Genomic DNA, 17,655 nt, shown 5'->3' on the forward strand with positions numbered 1-17,655 from the left:
CGGAAGTGTCTGGTTAGCAAGCAGGCAGAAGACACCGGCTTTCCTTTTACTCGCGCTGCTGCGTACAGACATTCAGTGAGACCCTGTTTCTTCAGAAGTACGGACGCGAGCTCGAAAGTGCTCGTGTCTACCTGCGGCGATACCATCGGAGTGGGAACCGCCATGACATAGATCAGTGCTGGATGTTTTATCTCAGAGTTTTTTCCCGACTACTTAGAGACACGCAGAATTTGAGACATCTTGATCTCAGGGAGGTGTCTGCATCGTTGGCGGAGATGAAGGATCTCCAGCTCGCAGTTCCCGGTGAGTCTTCTCAAGCCTTCAGTTGCATCACTTCAGACCGACATGCATTCAGAGCGCATTTCCAGTCTGTCGCCCGAAACACCGAGCTGTAAGATGAGCACGCGGAATGGCTGAGGAAATCAGTCAAAATTCGCAGGGTTATCCTGTCCAAAGTACTTTTCAGGTCTACCTTGTACGCCCACCGCTCCTCTCTAAGACGCACTCTCGGGCGTCAGATACAATCTGCTTGCTGTACCGTACTGAAGTGTAGACTCACACACTCACCTGGCACTCAAGCCTGGACGGCTGATAGCAACCTGCCCCGCCCTCGTGCCCCGGCTCCCTCTCCCCTGCTCTTCAGTACTGTCAGCTAAAGCTTGCGTAGTCGTGAGCGTCGCTCTCGAGAAATGATCTCTCCGGTAGCTCCGGCGGCTGCTTGGCAGTCGTCAGCATTTTGGCCTGCAGCACCTGGCAGACAGCGGGATGCTGTAAGAGTAGGCACAGGGCACACGTGTATGAAAAGCGCAAAGGAAGAGAAGATATGCCCGGCCGGTGCCGTTGTATTTTCTGTGCAGGTACCGCGGGAGCGGGACGTGACTATCCTCTGATTCAGTCATTTCAAACAGAGGTCTTAGTGCTCACGTCGAAACAACGTCCACGAAAGATGGGAATTGTCGGGAGCGATGGACGTGAGTGGCCGTTCCTGCTCAAGGGACAAGATGACCTGACTCAAGACGAGCGCATTATGCAAGTAAGCTGTCTGAGGAGATATGTTGGCTGTCCCGCCGTAACAATTCCCAATACCTTGGGGACCTTATCTTAAGAACAGCCGGGACCAGGAAGCGAAGACGAGACTGGAGGGACGGAAAGTTTTCACAAGGGTGAACAGCTCTCCAGTGCCAGGCGCATATCGCATCTCAAGCAAGAAGAAACTATGCCCCGGCCCCTGACGAGTAGTCAAAGTTCTTCTTACCAACGGTAGATTTCGTCTGTGTTCCACAGTTCACGTAGCATCCGCAACTATTCAAGCATCCGGCTGTCTCACACCATGTAACCTTTGAGATTAGAACGTCTAATCTAGTCGTGTTGGGTTTCTCGTTCAGAACCAGTGTGGTTTGACCTGGCGTTGTGTATTGGCTCAGGCACTTCGTCTAATCAACCATTTGATGGAGAGGAACGTCGACGCTCGACGTAAAGAACTTTCGATTCCAGTGTACAGCATCGTGCCCTTGTCACCGTGTGCTGGGCTTATTGGCTGGGTGCGAAACACAGAGACACTTTTCTCATTGATTAAGGCTTTCCGGCAACAGGACGGGATCCCCGTTAACCATGAGCAGGTTGTCCTCAAGTCGCTTTACCACAAGTACGAGGCACTTACACTCTTACAAAAGGTAAGGCATTTACGACACACAGCTTCGCTGTGTTGCCTGGTCTCTGTCAGTAGTGTTGCCGTGTCGCCGGAGGCGTTGTGCTGGCTACACTCTTGCTAGGTTGTGACGCAGCTGCTTCCGTTTCACGTCTTTTGCTGGGAAGATTCGTAGTCCGGCGGGTGGTTGTTCGCCTCTGCCGGAACGACGCGTCGCGAGATTCAAACGCAGATTTGGTTTCAGGCTGACCGTCGACTGTCGCGGGCTATCCTCCCTGTTCCTCTTCTGCATGGGGACTGAGCGCAGCTCCGGTATGCTCATAGTCGACGGTCACACCTCGTTTGTAACCCCCCCGGCACAGCCCGCAAGGCGCTGCGAAGGAGAGTTTCGAGTGCTTTCTTGTCGCTCTGGTGATTTTGCAGGTTAATCTATTTGAACAGACAGCAGCGGCGACAAGTGGACAGGCTCTGAGGCGGGTGCTCTGGCTGCAGTCACGCGGCAGTGAGGACTGGCTGGTTCGGAGGGCAAACTTCTGCAAGAGTGTCGCTGTAATGTCGATGGTAGGATATATCCTTGGACTGGGAGACCGGCATCCGTCAAACTTGTTACTGATGCGCGACTCGGGGCGGGTAGCCCACATTGACTTCAGTGATTGTTTCGAGGTCGCGGCCCATCGCAAGAAGTTCCCGGAAAGAGTTCCTTTCAGGTAAACCAGGTATTTCGTTTACTCTTTCGAAACGCGTTAAGGGATTTCTTCGAAAGTAGGCGGCTGTACTTCTTCGCCGTGTAGACACGTGTTCCTGTCGGTTAAATCTTCGCTTGCGGCTGTCTGGGCGTCTCGCCGAAGTGAGAACAGTTCTAGATGAATGATTCCACATCGCGAAGCGTCGTCGAGTTTAGTCAAGTATATGAAATTCCCGGCTCTTCGTGTGAAGACGCTGTCCATGTTGCTCGTTGTGTACATGTGTTTTTTAGGCTCACTCGCATGATCGTGGGTGCTCTTGAGAGTGGTGGCGTGGAGGGAGCTTTTCGGGCAACGTGTGAACAGGTCATGGCTCTCCTCAGATACAACCGAGATGCGATTATCGCTATGCTGGAGGCTTCCTTTCTGCATGAATCCCCCACGGCTCGGAAACTTCACCAGGTGTTCGGGCCACAGCACGCTTCCGCAGCGTGCTGTCGTACCCCAGGTGACACTAAGAGAAACGTACACAGTAAACTGGGGTTTCGGCGTGGAGCCCGCAGTTCTGACGTTCAGCCACCAGATCTCTCTCCGGGATTCACTCCTCGATCTCGGGGCGTCTCTCAAGATTGTTGTTCGCGGTTAAGCGCGGAGAGCTCAGCTACTTCAGTTCTCCGCAGCCATCGCGTCGGATGCGCGGGTGGTAGCAAAAGCAGTGAAGGTTGGGGTTCAAACGAGAGGACAATCAGTCGCAGTGCGAGAGCCTCGCGTAGCGAACACGGCACACTGCAAGGGTCAGGAGATGGTCCTGCACAGGACCTTGGCAGCATAAATGCAGAAGACATCACGTGCTGTGCTCGGTGGGCCATCGCCCGAGTTGCCTCCAAACTTGCCGGGCGAGACTTTGAGTAAGCAACGAAACGCTCTGCTAACTTTGGGTTGCCGTTCTGTGGATTCAACAACAACCTGCCGCGATCGCGACTGGCACGCCTCTGAGGGCTGGAGATCTCCGGATCACAGGGAACTCTTCCTGTGAACAAGAGTGCGATCCCCTCGTGTTTGCTTGCAGTGGCCTCAATAGAACCTGTGCCATGCGTACTATGCCGTAGTGTACGGTCTATGATGAGGTCCGAAGAGAAAAGCACTGAAAGCCAGCCGCCCATATTTCCGTTTCTCGGGCCCAATAAGATTTGTTGCAATGAGATCGCACCGCTCTCGGGAACTCACCGTGGTATTAGCATGCATGTTCTCTTTTTAAGACAAACTAAAGCAAGATAGGTAAACTAGTGTGACGCAACTCCACCTGCTGGGGCAAGGGAACGAAATCAGCGGGGAGAAAACGGTAGGAAAAAGAACTCGACGACAAAGAGAGGCACTTGTAGAGCCCAACGAGGCAACGCAGCCGTCATCAACCCACGGGTGACATTAGTTGCTGTTATGTGACCGGACATGTGGATACCAACCAACCCACAAGTGTCGTAGATCAGCGCCGAAACAACGCTGGGCGCTTGAAGCATCAGCAGCGGCTTGGTGGTGGCCTGTGGTTTGCTTACAGGGACTATCTAGACATTCCCACCCAGGTCGACAGGCTGATCGATGAGGCTGTAAGTGTCGAGAATCTTTGCGTCGCTTTTGTCGGTTGGTGCCCCTTCTGGTGATCAACTCGGATCCCCCTCTCGGAGCTTCTAGAATCACGTACGTTTCGCCGGCTGCCGTCTCTTTGCGTTACTGCACTCAAGGTGTGCAGCTGCGCCCCCATCTGTTGCACTCCCACGGAGTGGACCAGAGGGCTTCCAGTTAGAGTGCTCTTATTTACAAGGCTGTTGGAGGTCAGACGCCACGACTCGTCGTAGCGTTCAGTTCGCTGTTAGTCCCCTTGTCTTTCAGTTTCATCAGGTGGTGTATCGTGTAGAAAGACCGCGGTTTATGTCCTTTCATGCCAGCTCTATTTTTAATGATGTCCCACCTGTCCGTGCCCATTTTTAAACGTCGCAAAACTACAGCAGCGGGGTTGCGCTGCTCATCCCTTTCATTTGGCTGTTCTTTACTTTTGAGTTTGATTAAACCGATGCCCGCCGCTGTTCTGTGTGTTGGAGCCGTCCCGAGTTGGTGAGACGTTCTTCGATTTGACGGAAGCCCGCTGTCGAAGAACATAGTTGTGTATGTGGGCTATGCCTAGTCCGGACACAAAACAGAGAGGGCGTGCGGGGCTCGGGGCACACTCGCCTGTTTCAGATTCTTTCACGTAGTGGCTCGGGGAAGAGTTTTGCTACGTAACACTTTTCCATTCCGGACCGAACGACCCCCTTCCTCATCAATCTTCCGCATGAGATATACCAGGCATAGGCTACATGACCGGATACGACCCCCAGATTTTGGCCGTCAAGTGCTACGTGGTAGAGACGAAATGGCAGTTAGCGCTGAGTCATCGGATGCGCCGGAGTACTCACCAGCAGTTGCTTTGAGGAGCAACAGCCGGGAGCGCCGATCTGGGGCCCACTTATTGTCACTCAAGGAAGAACTAGCGCTAAACGGCCGTGCTCGTTTTTGAGGAGTTGAGATAGCGAGCGGAGACCAAGTGTAACGCAGAGGCGCATTACCTGTACCGCAGGCTCCCAATATGGGGACGCTAGGGTGGGGCGGTACAGTGCACACAGATAGACATTTGTCGTGACCGTGTCCTGTCAGATACTGAATGTCGGACACGAAGCTCCCGTGCCTTAAAAAGCCGCTCGGGGGCGAGACTCCTCCGAGGATGCAGGGCGCAGCAAGCCTGAAACAGGCAAACTGAAACTGTTGGCTTGGCTACGCAAAAACGCTCCCCCTGCAACCCGGAAGCAAGGCTCTTTGGAATGCCCTCGGGATCCAATTTTTTGCCGGGAACCGAGTCGCTTTTGTTCTGTACTGCGCAATGTAATCACGCAAGCGGCGACCTGCTCACCCCCGAAGCTGAAACCGGACGAGCAGCGCCCCCACGGAGCCGCGAGTCCGCTCCGCTTGCGAATGCACCGTGGATGTTAGTTTTCTTTTTTCGTGCAGCTCGGCTACGACGGAACAGCACTCACGGCAACACGACTTCTTGGTGAAGAGCCACAGGTGCGCCAGACGTTCCGCATATTGGGCAGATAGTGTATGTATATATATACACATACACTATATATATATATATATACGCCGTGTTGGCTCGCTTGTTTCGGTATCGTAGAGCTCAGCCTAAGGGGGAACACACAGAGCTCTCGCTTGGTTGACATTGGAGGCCCGTTGTAGAACGCTGCACGAAAACGTTCAGCTGGGATCAAAACCTAGCTAGACCGCAGAATCGAGCTTTACCCCGATTTCGCAACCCGAAATCGATCCAAGCAGCGACACCAGGACAACAGTGGACAGCTGCACCCACTTCTCCCCGCAGCAGAGATGCTGTGTGAACAGGTATCACGCCGGAGGCCGCCGTCCTCACAGTGCTAGCTACATAGATTCTTCTACTCTAACAAAAACTGCAGGATATCTGCCGACGCGGTCACTGTAGAGCTACCAGTGAGTCCGTGTCAGCCTCTGAGATACACGGTACTTCCTTGGACCGCTCCTTGAAGCCGTTGGGGTCTGATGCGGTGAATTCTTCGCGCCCATGCTCACACTGGTCGCTCTGCTCGAAGCCCTGCCAGCAGCTTCTCAGTTGCCTGCTCCCGTACTGTGACTAGCTGGTGTCAACACAATCTGCAGCCAGGTGGCACTTGCTCTTTATCGTGTCTCTAGAACTTTTCCTCAGTAGCTCCTGATATCCGCTAGCAAAAATCCAGACCGGAAAGAGGGTACAGTAGAAGGAATGATGTACCGGGGAGCGAAGGGCCTAAAGAGTGTGTCATATCCCGCCTTTGGTAGGGGTCGCACGACCCGGAAGGCCGTACATCCCCCATGCAGCAGCCGCGCCCCACCTGTAGCCACGCAATCCAGCACGTCTCCGCAAATTCGGCTCTCCCCGGGAGGCTGAATCCGTTGCTGGGTCTCCCCTTGTCTCTGGTCCGCTCTCAAGAACTGCCCGGGGGACAGGTAGCCGTCGTGCTCCAGCAGTAGCCTATCTCCCACCTGTTGTTCTCTGTGGCCCACCGCATGCAAAGATACCCCAGCAATGTCTGCGCTTCTGGCTGCCCTAGACACCAGTAAGAAAGCGGGAGTTCACATTGGTCAGACAGTAATCCCGTCTCTAATACATCGTAGACCTACACCATTTGGTTTCGCTACGTCAACACTGCGGCCCTGTCGCAGACTCGCTTCTTGTCTAGGCCGTGGTGGGCCAGAAGAACATTTGAGACCTTTGTTGAGGTACGCGCATTGCAGTCCAAAGTCGGAGGTCGGCTATTAACTCGCAGTCTCTGGTTTATGGGTCGTCCCTGTTTCCCGGGGACTCTTGTGAGCCCTCACTTGTCGCGAACGGGCGCTCTTTTTTGCGCGCTCGGTGAACGGCAAGCTTCGCGTTTCGTAAGCAGCCTCGGGGTGTTATAGTGTAGGCGGACGGTGCACACGTCTGCGCCGGGAAAGGGATAGAAAAAGGGAGACCCAGGCTGCGCACGCCGTCTGCTGTGTAGGTACCTTAGAAGAAGGAGTTAAGTCTGGCCTTTGGACTTCTCTACTCTTCGTTACCAAGACAGCCTCTGCAGCGACCCCCGAGAAGAGCAGAGCCTTGCTGCCTGTCTGTGTCTAGGACGGTAGCCTGTGCGCTCAGAGGCCGGGAAATCTCGGTGTCGTTTTCTTCGTGAGGCGCGGGTTTACGCCGGATGAGGAGCTGAGTTTGCGCTTTCTCCCCTGTGGTGGGGTTTACACCTCCAGTGCCGTGTGTAACTTGGGCACTAGAGCTACTCGTGCCCAAGAGGGAGCTGATGTGCTCCATAGGAGTGGCTAAAGGCATTGTAGCAGGTGGTGCTAGTCTGTGAGGGACGCCAGACGGATCCTCGTGAGTCTGTGTGGAGGTAAGGTTCGGTGAGAAGTCCAATGTCCGGCCGGTCAGCAACTTTCACCGTGCACAGGGACGTCTTTACCGTAGTCCACATGATTCTTGCCGCTGCGTCTAACGTGGCCCCCACCACTCTTACTATCGCCGTACGCCCTGCAGGTGTATTCATCCGTTTTCTGTAGACTGGTGCGTGTATTAATACTCTCGGTTTCGTTTTTTTTTTCTACATTGAGAACGGTTTCTCTAGTCCATCTGCAGCCAGCTCTTTCCCTTGGTGCGACGGTTGTCTGTCCTTGCAGGCAAGTCAAGAGGAGACAGAGCCTTACTATTGCAGATGCATGCGCCACTACGAGAGCGCTCTCCCGCGCTGTCTCGCAGACTGGATATATCTCCAGTTCTCTCCTTGGACGCTTTTCCCTCTACCTTTTCATCCGTTGTTGGGGGGTGTCCTGCAGTCTCATCGACTTTTTGTCATTGTCTGAAGGAATTCTCCATGCCGGAGAAGGTATGCGGTCTTCGTTGTTTTACTTCAAACTTCCAGCAGAGACATACAAAGTCCTGGTGGTTCTTCCATTCTTAGTTTTGGCAGTTGTCCGAGAACCTGTACTTTTGTCCTTCCTCTTTCTTTTCTCCGATCCAAATTTGTCCGTTCTCCCGAGTCCCTATCATCGTCATCCCGCAGCTTACCAATGATAATGGATTATTTGCGGACAGTGTCAGCAAATTAGGGGCAGTATCTATATATCATTGTCGGGCAGCTGAGACCACGGGCTTCCTCTTGAAGGAGGCGATGATTGTCTTCATCCTTTTTCACATTCTTCCCTGATCGACTGATTCTCATTCGGCCCGGCTGAGAAAAGGCGTCCTATCTATATCATCCTGCCCGTGCGACCGTCTACATGTGTACCCCGCTGAGGGGAGCCGTTGCCAGTTCTGAGTGCCTTCAAGATGGCGAAAGTCTACAGACCTCTTAACGAGGACTTACGACAGTTCACGGACATATCTTACGACGCAGATGGGTCCGTTGTGCGATACGCCCTATCGTACTTCGAACATTTGAAGGAACGTGTCTCTCAAGGAGATGGACAGCTCTCAACATTGAACCTGTATCTTCTGAACCCCACACTGGACTGGGACGATGTCTACTTCTTCTTAGGGGTATGTCTAGTCTTTTGATGTGTGCGCGGCTTTCACGCACATTGTACTGACTCAGCAGGATTCTTTGCGGGGGAAAGAAGACAGGGCTCTTTTAGAGTGCGACTTGGCTTTGGTTGTTCATAGGAGACACCGCTCGTGCCGTCTTCTCGTCCCGGCGCAGCTCAGTTGCGGGGGTGTGAAACACAAGCTGTATCATTCCAATGTAGGGAAGTGTATGTGGAGCCTCGTAAATCGGTATTTACATAGACTACGTCCTGCCGACACGACGTTTCTCTTCCCTTGCTGGGGAGGGCTCAAACTCCCTTACTCTTCTCTGTTAGTAGTCTATACGATGCGACGTTGTCAGATGTCACCTGCATGTGTACGTAAACACATATGTCCATCTGTATCGACCAGTAACTATACGCCATGTATCGTTTGCGTACGCGCCCCCGTATATATATCTATATATCTAGCGGATCAATACCGTCATTCCTTAGCCGCGCCGTGACGGAGTCTGCTCAAGTACAGCCTGCTGCAGTGCTGGACACCGTGGAGTTGTTTTCTCTCCGGTGGCATTCCACCACTGGCCACTCACTACACTCGTGTGTCTTGAGTTTCTCGTTTGCCACAGATGACCGTAGCACTTTGTCTTGGGCGTCTCTTCGTCAGTGGCGCAATGATCCCTTCCTGGAGAAACTCCTTCTCTGTATTCAAGTACATCGCGAACAAAGGACAGATTGCAAAACCTGGCAAAGTTTACAAGCTCGCAGAAAACCTTTGGTAGGGGGCGGGGGGCGGGACAGTAGAGACTTTTTCATGGACCTGCTTCTCCCTAGTGCCGTCCCAAGTCTGTGGTCGGAAGGTCAGAGAAGTCCTTCGGTCAATATAGGAGAAAGACGCGCGTGCTCTCTTACTTTTTCTTTTAGCCTCTTATACAGTGCCTGTTCTTCTCCTGTAAGAAGACCAGGTGGAAATCTACCTGTAACGACGAAGAGAAGTCTTTTCTAGGTGTCAAGAATCCTCTTGTCTGAACTGGATGTTTCTTGCTTAGGACGGCTCTACAAGCTTATGCTCCTTACAATCTCTCAAGAGCCGTAAAACCAGCTCTTGGATAAGGCGTCCTGTGAGGACAGAAAATTTACAAAACCTCTTCTCCAGAATTGCTTGACTAGAGATCCTGTTCTCTTCAAGACAGCATAGTTGATTAGTCGCCCTCCCCCCCCTCCTCCCGCTGTTCTTTCGCCTATAGGTACTGCTGCTGGCATACGACTGCTTTTCTCTGGGGTATGTATCTCCTCATGGGAGAAGCAGGGACGCCAGAAGCGCCAGGCTGGGTTCGGAAGATGTGGCAGCAGACGGACGGGAGATGGTAAGACATTGCTTACTAGTCTCCTTTTATAGGTATGCATTTCACCAAGGACTTCGGTTTCAAGTTCCGTTCGTCTTTCTCTGTGTCGGGTTCCATGTTTTTGCTGTCATTCTCTTTTGATTCCGCTCTTGCTGTACATGCATCCGCGTCGTGTCCAGCCAACTCGTGTTGTTGTCGATTGCGTCCCTGACTAAGGGAGAGATGTTGCGCCTGCTTAAACACATGATCCAAGCTGTGCGCTTCGTAGGATGGCCACTTTTCTCTAATCTAGTACTGTCTTGTGGCTGTAAGTGTGACATCCTTGTTGTTCTGGGAGCACTCATGATGACGTGAATGCGTGGCTCCCTGTAGGTGTGGTAGGTAGGTAACCCACTACAGGGGCTTAGGTAGGTAACCCACTACAGAGGCGTATGTAGAAGAAGATCTACATGTACCTTGTGTGCTTGTTCAACAAGACAGCAGACATCGGGAAAGGAATCTCTCCTGTGTCTGAGTAGCGAAGCAATGCACAACTCTCCTTTTCCATACTGATGCGTCTGTGTAGCACGGGGAGCATCAGTGAGGTATCAAGGTAGGCCTCTTCGACACGTTCAGACAGGCAACCTTTCTTTCAGACGGGGATGGACTGAGACCTTCACGATCAGTCCATCTAGTCATACCACTTCTACTTCCCCGGTGTAAGTCCATCCTCCTTCGCGCCTACTCCTTACTACTCCTTGCCGGATCAGAGTGAAGCAGACGCCTTTGCAGTTGACATTTTCTAAACGTATTCTCACGGTCAAACAAAGGAAGTCCATGTCTCTTGCGCGCATGATGTCGAAGAGACCTGACCAAACGGCAGTTTTGGTTCAAATGACGCGGCAAGGGGATATAGCGGCAGTCGCCTTAGCTTACATTCCCGTCGCCGTTGCTGCAAGGGGTACATGACGTCGTAATATCGGGAGAGTAGAAATGGTCATGGGAGCTTTCCCATGTCCGACGAAACCGTATATGTTTTGTATCTACCAAGAAAACCAACATGCAGAGCAGAACAAACTGAAGAAAAGGCGTAGGGGAATCCCCCCGACGATGACGAGGATGACTATTAAGACGTCCTAAACTTTCTAATGATGATCTTTTGCTATATGGTTAAATCATCATGGTTTTGTCTCTTACGAGTCCTAACTACTGCGTTTTTTTTCTTAGGTACTGGATCACAACAGACGCAGAATTTGAACAAGGGTCTATAGGCTGGCCTCTCTTAGTTCCTTCGTCGGGTATCCGAACGTACTATCTGACACAGGCTTCCTTCTGGACATCTTGCCTCGTCTTCTTGCGATTTGAAACTCGACGATCGGACTTCCATGTGATGGCAACCCATCATATAGCTACGGTCGCCCTCGTTGGCTTTTCTTACGCTCTCTCATACTGGCGGCTGGGACATGTAAGTCTCATCCCATGGCGTTGTACGTATGTATGAATATGCATGTGTGTCTGATCTTCTACTTGTTCTTACTTCGTTCTTAGAATCATCGAAGAGCCATGTTCGCATGCACCGGGTAGGAGGACATGCGTGCTCAAATCGAAACATGGCAACAAGAGACTATGAAGTCTAGACACTCTTACTTTTGGTTTCTTGGGGTCTTTTTTTCTCTCCTTGGACTCACTAAAACTTCACACCTTTCTCCTAACTGAGTGTCCGTGACAGTGCCTCTCACACCGAACATCGGAGAATTTTCGAGAGCTTGCCCCCTCAGTGTACCTATTCATGTAGCAGATAGAAGCCACTGCACAAAGTTGTATGCATGAGCTCTTTCCTTTCGTTTTCTTGTAGCATTATAGGATTGCCATCCCAGTTTCTTTTCTGAGCTCTCCTCTTATCTTTTCTTAGTTCAGCTTCGGCGTGTCTTTGGTCTGCTTCTTATTCAAATGTTATCACGGCCTATGAAGTAGAATACGCAGTGGAAAGGCATGTTGTTTCCTGCTATCTCTCTCTTCCCTCTATGTTATTGCATATCTCAGGTTGTTCTCGTTCTTCACGACTGGGTCGATGTACTACTGTACTGCAGTAAATCACTGCAGTACTCCTTTATCCCGCCCAGAGTGACCGACTGCAGCTTCGTCTGCTTTGTTATTTCGTATCTTGTCGCCCGGCTCATCCTCTTCCCAATCTATTGCGTCTGGCCTACTATCGACCCGACCCTGACGCACCGGCTTTCACATGGACGAGTTACTGATCATCACAGCTTTCCGGGAGGTGTTGCTCTTCCCGTTTTCCTTTGCGTCCTTGTGGTTAGTCATCTCCGCAAAACACTTGACTGCGAGCTTGGCGGGGCGATCCTCGTGTCCATGTCTAGTTTTGTACATCGCTCCACGGCAATTCGCATGTCGTAGACGGCACTCTGTGGTTGCATCAGGTACCGAGTCTGTTGGTACACAGGACTATATCTAAGTCGAATAGGTCTCTGACAAAAGCTTTAGGATTTCCCGTGAGGCAGAAGTCAACACGGACAAAGTGCAGAAAGGCCAGCTCTCTATTCTCTTTATCTTCTTCGTCCTCCAAGTACAGTCTACCCCCGCTTTCCCTGGTTTCCTTTGACTCGGCGAGTGTATTCCTCTTTGAAGTAGGCCTCATGCTTTTTTCCACACTAGCGACTTCTGTCTCTGCGGCCCTCTCATTAAACAAAGGGTAGCCTTTCTAGTTTGTGTAAAGAACAGCCAGGCCGTCACAAGACAGAACGGCATGGAGATTAGCACTCTTAAGAAACAGTTGATGTGGGAAGGAAACGGTCTGTTGGACTGTATGTGTGAATGTGCCTCCACATGGGTGTCATCTTTTTATCCGTGGGTCGACAGATACGTCACAAGATACAGTGCCGTCACTATTGTTCGCACGTGGCTACTAGCAACTTGAGAGTACCGAGTCCTCTCATCGTAGATGCATTAAGGCTGGCGTGGCGTTCACTCTCCCTCGCGGTTCTTTTCAGGGCTTGCACATTTATTGGTTCGGGCTCATCATTCGCATGGTTTACAGAATGTTCCGAGACAAGCGCGGTGAGTTGGATTTGACTCACCCCTTCGTTCCTCAGCTTTTCATAGGACCCGGGGCGAGTTCCTTTCGCAAACGTCTCGACTGCTAGAGGGTGTGCTTTTCTGTACTTTCCTGATGCTCCGCTTAGAGAAGAGAATGGCCTGGAAAGAGGTGGTAACAGAGTGACTACGCGCGCGTGCATTCTAACAGTTGTATCTGTGAGAGATGACCTAGCTGAATAGACACACCGTGAGGCCTTGGTGGTGAGATCAGCGGAAGTCGGAAGAAAGAAAGAGAGGGACAGGGGGGAAAGAGAAGTGTTCGAACCCCAGTTTTCTTATCGGTCTAGAGATATCCACTACACCGCTTATCTTTAGATGAATCACCTGGATTGAGACGCTTCTCTTTATCCTCTCCATAGTTAGGAGATTTTCTCGTCTAGCGAGAAAAACACGTTTGACTTCAGCATCTAGGACTTCATCCATTTTGAGCCTATCCTGTCGACCTTGTTGACGGTGGGTCTTCGCGCACCTATGTGGTGCAGTGTGTAACGATCCCCTACTTGATCTCCTTCCCGTTTGCCTCTCCTGACATCAACGAAGATGGACATGAGATATGTATAGACGTATCTGGAGGGATCTCTCTGTCGTGTATTCATCGTTGTTTTACCGGTGGTTATTATTGTGTCTATGGCCTCGGCGTAACAAGATCGTGACGAAGTTCCGGGATGTGTTATGTTGTTTATGCAGAGGGCATAAAGAAAGAAATTAGCGACATCCGGAGCGACGATGAGAGCGAGAGCACTGCTACTACCTCGACAGATACGGCTTGTACGAAGAAGAAGAAGTAGAGCAACCACACAATTAGAGTTGAGAGGGAAAGGTGTACGGATAAAATGATATGCTCAAAAACGATATCTTCGTCTCACGATCTTAGGAACATGTTTCCCATGCGGACAACCTTGTTTTATCGTAGCAATAGCCAGTAGTGATGACAACATAACGGCCCCGGCCGCGGGGTAGAGATTTCTGCCCTACTGTTGTTGTCTCAAATTCTCGTCGATGTACGGAAAGATGCTCTGGTTTCCAAAGCCTCTCCATAGGGATGTGTTCAGGGCGGTTAGTACTCACCCGCGGGCGAGTACGAAAATCAAGACGGTACATCGGCACTAGGGAGAACCCGAGATCTAAAGCCTTTCGGATGAGAGGGTGCAGATTTGGCTTCGCACAGGAAGTTGAAGGTGAAGTCTTCCTAGGCGGGCCGGGATCACCATACAACGTTCGCTTGAGAAAGGGGAAAACGTCCTTTCCTTGAATCGGGAACAGGCTGACGTTTATAACTATCTCTTTCTGCAGTCTTTGGTCAGTCTGCTCTTTTCTTTCCTTTTTAATTCATCTTGTATTTCCCCAGGCTATTGTGCTGTGACTAGACAAGTCTCCTGTCGCAGCACACCGGGCTAGAGTGGTCACCCAAGAGAACAGGCACAGGGCCAACATGTGACAATATCTCTGGCTAGACGGCAACACATGCCAGCGTAGGCGGTCCATTTCTAATCGCTCTGCGTAGACCTGCCTTCTAGGTATTACAAGTGTTCTTTGAAGCCTGCTGCGGCACGTCTATTCTACTCCTCCACATGCAAAGTTGTGCGGTGCCCGATGCGTCGCTGCTAAGCCCAGACACGTGTCTTCTACCTTGGGCGGTAGCTTTGTTGTCTTTTTTTGGTTCATGTCTCTCCATTTTTTGACCAGCACTATCCGGATGTTGTTTAGTTGCTTGGGGATCGATCTTTCAACGTTGTCACGCTGGCTCCTCAGCGCTGTGTTCACCGTCGCATGCTACCTGAGTTTGCTTCATCGATTCAGGTTTGTCGCGGGGAAGGGGTTTTCCAACAACAAGCGATTGATCTTTCTTAAGAGAAGAGATCGGTTATCAAGTCCATGCTTCAAGTGTTGATATAGAATCTGCTTGGGGCAGCCATAAGTACAGACACGTCGAGCGTGGCTTGGGCTGTCGGCTTTCCGGCGCCTTTGACGCATTGTCACTCAGTTGGAGTCTTCGCTTGGCACAACGTCGAGGGCTTAGCTGCCCTGTCTGTGCACGGAAGAGGGATCTGCGTGGCCCCGCGTCTCTCTCTTGCTTGTGCCCCAGACGCTGGGGCTTACAGAACAAGGTCAGGCATGGCTCCTGCTTATGGGGGGAGTGCAGCGAGTGCATTGTTTTCCTGGTCGCAGTAGACGGCCCTCCTGATACCGTGGGACAGCCGCGGGGGGGTATGAGGAGGAGACTGGGGACCATGTGCAAGGACTGACTTTCGTGGCCGTTTCGCACGCCTGACACTTCGTAAAAGGCAGCAGCACTCTTCTTTTGAATGGTGCTCGGCAGTTAGCGTCTTTGTCAGGGGGGATGAAACTGCATGGTGCCGCGGGGTCGGGGAAAGAGGGTGACCGTTTAACTTGTGTCAGAAACACGGGAATACAAACTGCTCGGATGACATCGAAGGCCAGACACCACGAGAGAGGCGGAGGTGTTGCCCTGTTGTGACCTGAACACTGACAGTGGTAACACAGATCACCGCGATTTCATGAAGGCGGACGTCTGTTAGAGTGTCGTTCGTGAAAACAAATACACGTGGCGAGAACAATGAAGGAACGACTTGCGCTTCCCTCAGCTGTCTCAAGGGCGACGCGGTGAACAGGCATCTGGAATTCATTTTCCAGAATGGCGCCAAGCTAATCAACTAAGGCCAGGCCTCGCCGCCATTCCATACTGATTCTCCAAAATTTCGGCGAAATGATAACGTGGCTTGCTCCGAAGTGTTGACTGGCATTGCCTGCGCCTTCAAATGCGAACTCGCTAGAGCGCGTACCAGTCTTCTGAAACTACGCAGACGAGTCTTCAGACGTTGGTTCACACTAGCTGCCGGAGGTGGAACACAGGTGATGGCCACGGCAGGAGCCCCCGTACTCAGGGTTCTCAGCTTTTGAAGGCAGTGTGTGGACTCACCGGGGACTTTCTCAGCGAGGCAAACGGGCCTCCTACTTGTCGCGCTGAAAAAGTTCTCAGTGAGCCTCTTTTTTCGAGGCTTGGGCTTGCAAGTCGGGGCTATGCTTCGTAGCTACTGGCTTTAGGGGGGCTGGAGACAGTGGAACGGGGACTGCTGTGCAGAGCACTGCGCGCTGAAGCCCTTCGCTCGCCACTGCAGATAGGAAGTTACGAGGAACGCTCCTATTTTCCAAAATTTCTCTTGTACTGCTCTTCCGCTGACGACGGCACTTTTGGCTCCCCTTCTTGCATGGTCCGACATATTGACTAATCAACAGGAGCTGACGTATCACACTCAAATTGGTCTGGGTTACCCGGCGTCGTCAACAGGTCTCCACAAGCCGGCAACGTTCTCGGCTCTTCTTATCGATTCCGAAGAAGACATGGAACACTCTCAGTGGTACTCCTTGGAAAGTCTTGACCGCGGCTCACTATTTCTCTGTTATGCGTGAGGTATTCATTTCCTACACGTCCTTTCACGTCACATGGGTATACCCTCGAATGACCAGTGCGCACTTCGTTTTTTGGAGTACTCCACAGGCTGCTTGCGCCGTGCTCGGGTTCCGGAATCGGCGAGTCATTCTTTCTGTCCGTGCTCACGACAGCCTCACTCTGCAGTAACAGGGAACTGCGCAGTACTACGAGACAACGGACCGCAGACAGCAGTACAACTTGGTCAACAGATTTCCTGTTGACAAGGTGAGGATTCGACGGGAATCAAACCCGGTCACCTTCATGATGTACTGGAGACTTCAATCGTGGAAACAATAGTGTGTTCTTCTTTCGAAAGGTCAGAGACTCTAGGTGGCAGACTGGCCGGCGCGCACGTGGGGCCATAGTACTTCCGAGAAGCTGGACAGCAAGCTTTCGAATTCTGCCACGGCCTCGATCCCGTCCGCGTCCCTCAGAGACAGTGACGATTCTTTTTAGCGGTGGCTGTCAAGAACCAAAGCTTTTCATGACGGAAGAGTCGGCAGCTTCTAGGGCATGCTCGAACCAGAACGGTTGCTGCTCATCCGAGATAGTATAGTGGCTAGTATTTCCGCCTGTCACGCGGAAGACCCGGGTTCAATTCCCGGTCTCGGAGTATTCGGCTCTTTTTCCTCTTAAGGACCACAGGTCACTTTCAACCAGCTGCGTCTATAATAATCACCGAAGTAAGGCAGCACACTGAGGTAACATAGTAGTTGTGGCGCTTTGCACTTTCTCCGTAATCCGAACGCAATGCTTTTCAACTCTCGGGGGGCCTGCAGGTGTTGATTGAGATGGTCCAGAGTGTGCTTTTCGCCACTGAATCTTCATGAACCAGAAGGCCAACCTGCCCCTAGAAAATACTTGTCGCGGAGTCCCTGGCGCGTGAGGTGCTAGTCTTTTCCTAGATTTTCGATATATCATCTCTGCTGGATTGCCTCTGAAGATCGCATGCATGCAACAGCACGACTCGTTCTGTTCAGTAAATCCACGTTGTCGACAGGGCAACCTCCTTAATAGTTTCTTGCAAAATCGCCCTTGTGTTTCTACTACGTCTTGTCTACTGTCTGCCTGTAGTCTCTCGGGTTGCTGCTTTTCCTGCCGTAGAGAACGAGTTGCTGGTGCTAGTTAACCCAGACTGAGTTCTGCTCATCTTCTTTTCTCTGCATCTAAGCTTTCAGGATGGCAACTTGAAAAACCTCTTCGTCCGAAGCGTGTTTCTCTCTCTCTTTTTTTACCTCCTAGGTTATCGGTCACTTTGCTTTCCAGTGTCATTTATAGTAGATATATGTATACAGCTGTGGTGAGTGTGCGAGTGAACATCGGGGTTTTTCTCCGGCGATC

At 51.6% G+C, this 17,655-nt stretch overlaps 2 protein-coding genes across 2 annotated transcripts in view; both read left to right on the top strand.

Moving 5' to 3' along the window:
• CSUI_001692 (target of rapamycin) overlaps positions 1-4,590 on the top strand; it is a 28,730-nt gene extending 24,140 nt beyond the window's left edge. Inside the window, exons 19-24 of the mRNA XM_068061897.1 lie at positions 69-303; positions 858-1,033; positions 1,425-1,673; positions 2,072-2,355; positions 2,625-3,239; positions 3,887-4,590. Coding sequence (XP_067926126.1) covers positions 69-303; positions 858-1,033; positions 1,425-1,673; positions 2,072-2,355; positions 2,625-3,239; positions 3,887-3,989 — 1,662 coding nt within the window. The 3' untranslated portion in view covers positions 3,990-4,590. The remainder of the gene's footprint in view (positions 1-68; positions 304-857; positions 1,034-1,424; positions 1,674-2,071; positions 2,356-2,624; positions 3,240-3,886) is intronic.
• Positions 4,591-6,280: 1,690 nt separating this feature from the next.
• On the top strand, positions 6,281-13,672 carry CSUI_001693 (longevity-assurance protein domain-containing protein). Its single transcript, XM_068061898.1, has 8 exons — positions 6,281-6,651; positions 7,579-8,437; positions 9,051-9,199; positions 9,669-9,788; positions 10,974-11,211; positions 11,790-12,059; positions 12,755-12,821; positions 13,548-13,672. Exons 2-8 carry the CDS (start codon positions 8,228-8,230, stop codon positions 13,646-13,648), a joined length of 1,155 nt encoding a protein of 384 aa, XP_067926127.1. The 5' UTR covers positions 6,281-6,651; positions 7,579-8,227; the 3' UTR covers positions 13,649-13,672.
• The last annotated feature ends 3,983 nt before the right edge of the window (positions 13,673-17,655 follow it).

This window comes from Cystoisospora suis, assembly GCF_002600585.1.
Source record: "Cystoisospora suis strain Wien I chromosome Unknown contig_674, whole genome shotgun sequence".
NCBI classification, from domain to species: Eukaryota; Apicomplexa; class Conoidasida; order Eucoccidiorida; family Sarcocystidae; genus Cystoisospora; species Cystoisospora suis.